At 34.3% G+C, this 6,451-nt stretch overlaps 1 protein-coding gene across 1 annotated transcript in view; it reads left to right on the forward strand.

The window, feature by feature from the left end:
• LOC105255623 (dipeptidase 1) overlaps positions 1 to 1,331 on the forward strand; it is a gene marked incomplete at its 5' end in the record, with an annotated part of 99,723 nt that extends 98,392 nt beyond the window's left edge. The window contains one exon of the mRNA XM_011265026.3: positions 58 to 1,331. Coding sequence (XP_011263328.3) covers positions 58 to 147 — 90 coding nt within the window. The remainder of the gene's footprint in view (positions 1 to 57) is intronic.
• Between the last annotated feature and the right edge of the window lie 5,120 nt (positions 1,332 to 6,451).

A 6,451-nucleotide genomic window follows, 5' to 3' on the forward strand; every position in this document is an offset into this window, starting at 1 on the left:
CCTTTTCGTTCTCTTATCTTGCTACAGTATGCAATCATTGTCATTTCCGGAAAACAGGTTCGTGACGAGTGGCACAGAGCGGCGGTATTACCGGTGGAGAAAATCAGTCCACCAGACAACTCGGCCTGCGTGTATGGCGCGTCCTGATCCTCTTTGAGGACGTTCGTGCCGGGATTTCTCGACTTTGCTCGATCGCCGAGGATCCTGCGAGTACCGTGGCATTACTGGAGCCTGTGAGGACACGTGTTCTGAATTGCCAAAAGATCATAAGAGGATATCCACAGATATTTCCAACGGAAACGACCAACTAATCTACACCAAGAGAACTGCCGACTTCTACTTCAGGGACTCCATCGCGCCTCCAACGAGAAACGAGGATTCAGCGCGGAAACGCGATCGGTTCTTCGAAATGGCGTCGAGAAAGGACCCTTGGAAGATTATTTTCAAGATGATATGCGCCATCGGATTTGAAAGGAAGATATCAAGATCAGCGCCGTTCACGATAACGTAAATTGCGGTCACATTTGAAAGATAATTATCCGCCTCCTATAAACGTCACTTAATTTTATAATATCGGACAAGCGTAATAACCTCATAATGTTAAAGAAAGATTAATGACTGTTTTTAACTCGGTACTTCTTACACGCTTATAAATTATTCGGCATGATTTTGCGATTATTTGTCAGGCATTTCCGTCCAGACTTCAAACTTAACTTAATAATCCGGATATACATATTCATCATTTCGCAATTTGCATCAGGAGCATTAAAGCACACGTGCTATATATATATTCTAACTTGAAATAAATAATAATCATAAAATACATGGAAATAAAAGCATGAATCACGATTTCGTAACATCTCGCTACCTTTCTGGCGCATCAAGATAAATTCGCAAAGACACAGCTAGCTTATACTTGAGTTATTTTATTAATCGCAAGGCGGTCGGAAAAATCTTCAAAAAAGTTCTCTTTCAAAAAAATAAAGACTAAATTCTTAACGCACACTTAGTATCAATTATGGTCGCCTGAATCTCATATTATGTGTTTACAACATGCGCAGCACACGATTTCCATATATTAAATTAACAAAATACAGAATCAGACAGCCATATATTAAATATGCAAGAATATACAGATAGAATGAACAGATAGAATGAACAGATTATAGGTGATTAATCGTATAAAATTCCTGACGTTGAACTGAAAACAAAATACGTATTGAATGCAGCACGATTGTCATTGTAGCCATATTGTTTTTTATATTTTGATTTGAAGACAAATATAAATGTCATTACTATCATACATCAAACATCATTACAATTAGATACAAAATTTCTTAGGCATTTTTAATTTGCAACATTTAATACCTTAATAGATAAATATTAAATAAAACCTCTTATATAAAATTTGTTTAAAATTAAATATGCTTCGCGAATAAAAAAAAGTTTCGTTACATCTATTTGTACTCTTTGAAGATAATATACGAAAAATTATTCATATATATCTAATTGCTTATAATTGATAAATTGATATTAGTTTTTAAGGAGAAATGGACTCTAAATTTGTCAATGAATTCACCATGAATTCGCATTTGTCAGAAAGAGAGAGAGAGAGAGAGAGAGAGAGTACAGTTTTAAAATACTCTATATAATATATAACGGTCAGACAAGTGCACTTATAATGTGCGAACATAACGAAATCTCCAAGGAAAAAATTAAAAATATAAGACAGATACCAAGCTTCTAGGGATAAACTAAAAAACTCCGGAAATAGCTTCCACGTGTCAATAAAAAGAAATACAAACCTCGCTTTATAACAAACTTCTATAATTGATAGCAATGCAACGAATTGCATTTTCATGCTAATTTCGCATCTGTTCTATATTTTTAAAATTGGACCAAAATTAACTAAATTAATTAAATTAATTAAATTTTTACTGTGTATAAGAGATAAAAATTACCTTTTATTTCATAACACATGCTACTGTATAGTATCTTTCAACTAAATAAGATTGCCAAAGAATATCAACTGTTCCCAAAATCTGTTCGACCTGCAGCTTCATTATTTCATGCTGTTTGATTACGCTTACGAGTATATATATTACACGCGAGTCGATTCATTGCTGATTAAACACTGCCGAGCTATGCTTGTATTGAACTTTACGAAAGCTTGATTTACATCTATAACGTATTATTCTCAATTTCAAAAATATCAAAATTATAGCAATATATTTTTTTAAATTGACAACTCAATAATTGCAACAGAGAGAAGAATCGCCAATTATGATTTGCAGCTAAAATATATTTACATATTTACGGAGACGATTTTATCAAAGCATAATGGATTGGGTGTTACGCCATTTTGTTTGAATTCCACCGCCGCACTTGCTGCACCGATTGCATGAACCGTCGTTCTGAATCGTCCTACAGCCATAAGTGCTTTGAGAACAAGATCGGTTTTACAAATCTCATGGAACACGTAACGCGACCTATATTCTTCGCAAGAGTTGCGTTACGTAAACTGATAATTTTGAAAATGGCGTGTAAGAATTTTCAAAAGAACTTACGAAAATACATCGCACGAATTTGTATTTCAGAATTTAGGACGCGTCAAACTTGGACTCACGCTACTTTCAAAATAGCTACCCGACCAACAACTCCTGGATGCGTCGCAAATAGTTTCGTGACTTTCCTCAGGACTGTGATATTTTCCGCGGGCCTCGTGAAACATTTCGTGCTTCCATCTAAACAAATCGGGACGCGTCGCTGAAGGGAGAAAATTCGTATCGTCAAAAAAAAAGTGTATATGTACGACTATTACGAGTCGAAGATATATAGGTACGTTACGGTCGATTCATTAAAGTGATGTAACAGCCGGTTTAATGAAAATGCTTTTTAATGGAAGATAGGAGATAGCTTGTATAGAAGGTAGTTCAAAAATATTTTCAATAAATTCTAAAAAAGATAAAAAGAAATGCTGAAATTTTTAATTTTGCACGCACGTATTTTTTTGCAAGCGATAATTCTGCTTTTATAATTATGCGAAAAATTTCTAGAAAGAAAAACTACAGTATTAACCGATCGTCACATCGCTTTAATCGAACAAATTTAGCGAGACAATGCGAGAAAGGGAGCGTGCATTTAATCGATGCGCCGAAATCTTCGGATTACGATTTTGTAATATTGCATTAAATGATAGCAAAGGATAGATTCGTAACAAAGACGACGAGAAACATAGCTTAATCTAATCGTGGACCGTACATCTACGAGAGAAACTTCTCCATACGTAAATACTTTACTGAATATTCTTAACGCAAGCACACGTATTTGTGTATTGTGTAAAATGATTGATGCCTTCGACGACTCGCGGCGTTATTTTACGAGCAACGGAATTTTCGTCCGCACTTTCGAACTGTCAAGGAACTAAACTCTTGACGAGAAACATGTTTTTGCAACATTAGAAGAGTTTAAAATGCTTAGTCATTAATTAATTAAAAATATATCGTTGACTGTACTCTTCCCCGCGGCTGCATTTGAATCTCGATTCAGCAAAAAAAATCCTTCTTCCCTCGGCTAATAAAGCTATCAGCATGCATTTATCCCAAGAGAGATCTAGCGAATACATTGAAAATTATTAAAAAAAAAGAGTTTACAATTTTAATCAATATTAGCGAGACGCAGCTCCCTTTTACATACATTTTAGCAGTAATAACGCAAGTAATCGCCAGATAGTCTACTGTTAAGTAGCGATAAACGACCAATAGGAGGATACGCATAATTTCTAATTCATACGGAGTAAGTTTAACGAGTACGTAATTACGGCACTTTGCTCAATACCACCAATTAGGACATCAGGGGGAGAGGAGACACATATATACTGTTCTTTCGTAGCATTTCCGTAATATAAACCCTCGTAATTTACCACATGTTTAGATAAACAAATGCGACTATCACAATTATTCTTTATAAATAATTTATGAGATCTTTCCTTCTCGCGCGCGTAAACGCGAGCAGATGCCGAGACAAATACTAAAAGACGATTTGAATCAAGATCACTCATAAATGACCATTTCCAGGGTGTATGAATCAGTAACACTTGCGAGCGAGACAAGACAAGAGATGTATCAAAGACCGGAATAATTTCGAGCGCTTCGAGAAGGGCACGATAATCGTATCCGAATAATGTCAATTATTTGCGCGCGAAATGAATTTTATCGATATATCTGTATCTCGTGTATCGTCTCGACAATCTATATAATCATGAAATTTTGTTTGTCTTGAAATAAGTTTCGTTTAATGATAAAAATAATCACATTATTACTTGAGATATGAAAAAAATCAAATTTGGAAAAGATGGGTGTAAACGTTCTTTTCTCGAACAGCTCGATCATTATTCTCTCGATAGATCAACGTGTTCATTTTGTAAAACCTAACAAGTAGGATGATCAATCACGCATGTGTAGAATCCATTTTTTCTAAGATGACTTAATCGAAGGAGAATCAGAGAAAAAGGCAGAAAAGGAGGAAAACAATAGCGAAAAGAGGAAAAGAAAAATCTTAGTTATATAAACCTTAACATATATAACATAAAACACACAACTGCCTAGAAACTCAGATTAATATAAAATATTATACTTATTATATTATATATAATTAATGACATGTCTAAACGCACAACAACGGGCGAGTTTAATAAGACAAGACGTGCATGTAAATAGAATATATCCAATCATGATTATGTGTGAATTGTACCCCAAAATCACTGGAATATATTTCGTAATAGATAATAGAGGTTACACATGCAAGTTAAGAAAAAAATATATAAATATATTCGAAATATATTCGAAAGACTTTAACATTTAGTTTAATCATCATTATAAGTTCTACAAAAAAATATAATTATTAAAAAGTAAAGATTTAAAATTAAAGAGATAGAAAAAAAGTCATATTGTTTAATATTTAAACCGATTTTATTTTGATAAAATTTTAATTATCACGACATTTTATGTCATAAAATAAAATTGAAATAAATTATACTGTGTGAGACTTTCGCTAACAATCACCTCTACGATATAATGAAGTAAATAAAGTACTGGTGATTTTGGGATACCTTGTATAACAGACGGAAAGAGCGAATCAGTAATCGTAACTGTACTCGAGAGACTATAATATGTTTCTGACTGTAGCTACGATTTTTCACTTCATCTGGCAAGAATTATGTACTCCCGACTACTCACCGCGAAACAAGTTTTGCGGTCGAACGTTGATACATCGAGCAATGCGAGCAAAGATAAACGTCGATCAGTATTATAGCCGATTTTGCCCGTTATCTGGGCAAAGTTACTAGTTTAAAAACTTAAACGTCTCACAGATCTCATATTCTCTTGACACTTCAATAATGCAAGTGTAAGAAAAATCAGTTATGATCACTATGACACTAAGTTAAATGCATTTTCCATTTTTCTCAGAGACTTTGTCGCTACGAAGACTTTTCCTTCGCAGCCGAGTTCATCTCCCCTAATATTTTATTCAGGTAAAATAATAATTTCAGTTTATGAAAGATCGATATCCTTCACCGATTCTCTTGACACCAAGATTCCCGAGGTGATGTGTTACCGATATAAACAACGGAGTCGAATCGATACCGAGAAGTCGTACAAGTTGATCCAGGAGGGAATAGCTGTAAATTTCTACGGTAAACTTCCAACAAGATACGACGAGAAACTTTCGACCGCTCGCATTCTCGATTTATCACTCTGTTGAACGCTCGAGATGAATCCTAGAAAAAAAAGTGACGATTACGAGTTAGAACACTTTAGAAACGCCGTTTTGAAAGGTGTTGCAGTTGGGGGTGTTGCAGTTGGGGGTTTATCGTTGCGAGAACTCGAGAACGAAGAATGGAATGGAAGGCGTTTAATGGAAATCTCATTATCAACAAATACAAGTACAATCAGCAGGATGCCTCGAGCTGTTCGATGTGACTATATACAGCGTGTAAAAGTTTTTAGAAAAATTTAACTATGTGATGGGGCGAGAGAGAGAGAGAGAGAGAGAGAGAGAGAGAGAGAGAGAGAGTAAGCGAAAGCGAGAAAGATTTGTGAGATTTGTGCGATAAAAATAAATTGCAAGGAATTAATGCATGGCCAGAAATAATTAAAGAGACTATGAAAATGAAGATAATAGAGAAAGTTTTAATAAATTAATTCTTAACGCTATAAACAAGAGACACTATTGATACCTATTACCTAAGAAACATAGCATATATATATATATATATAATATATATACGCGAATATATACACCTACACACAATCAGAGAGAGAAAAGAGGAAAGATAAAAAGAAAGAGAGAGAATAACAGAAAAAGAAAAAGAGGAAGAGAGAAGAAAGAGGAAAAAAAGAAACATAAACACACATGTACATGGCATCCTATGAAATAATTATAAATATAT

This window comes from Camponotus floridanus, unplaced genomic scaffold, assembly GCF_003227725.1.
Source record: "Camponotus floridanus strain SB8 unplaced genomic scaffold, Cflo_v7.5 scaffold23, whole genome shotgun sequence".
NCBI lineage: Eukaryota > Metazoa > Arthropoda > Insecta > Hymenoptera > Formicidae > Camponotus > Camponotus floridanus.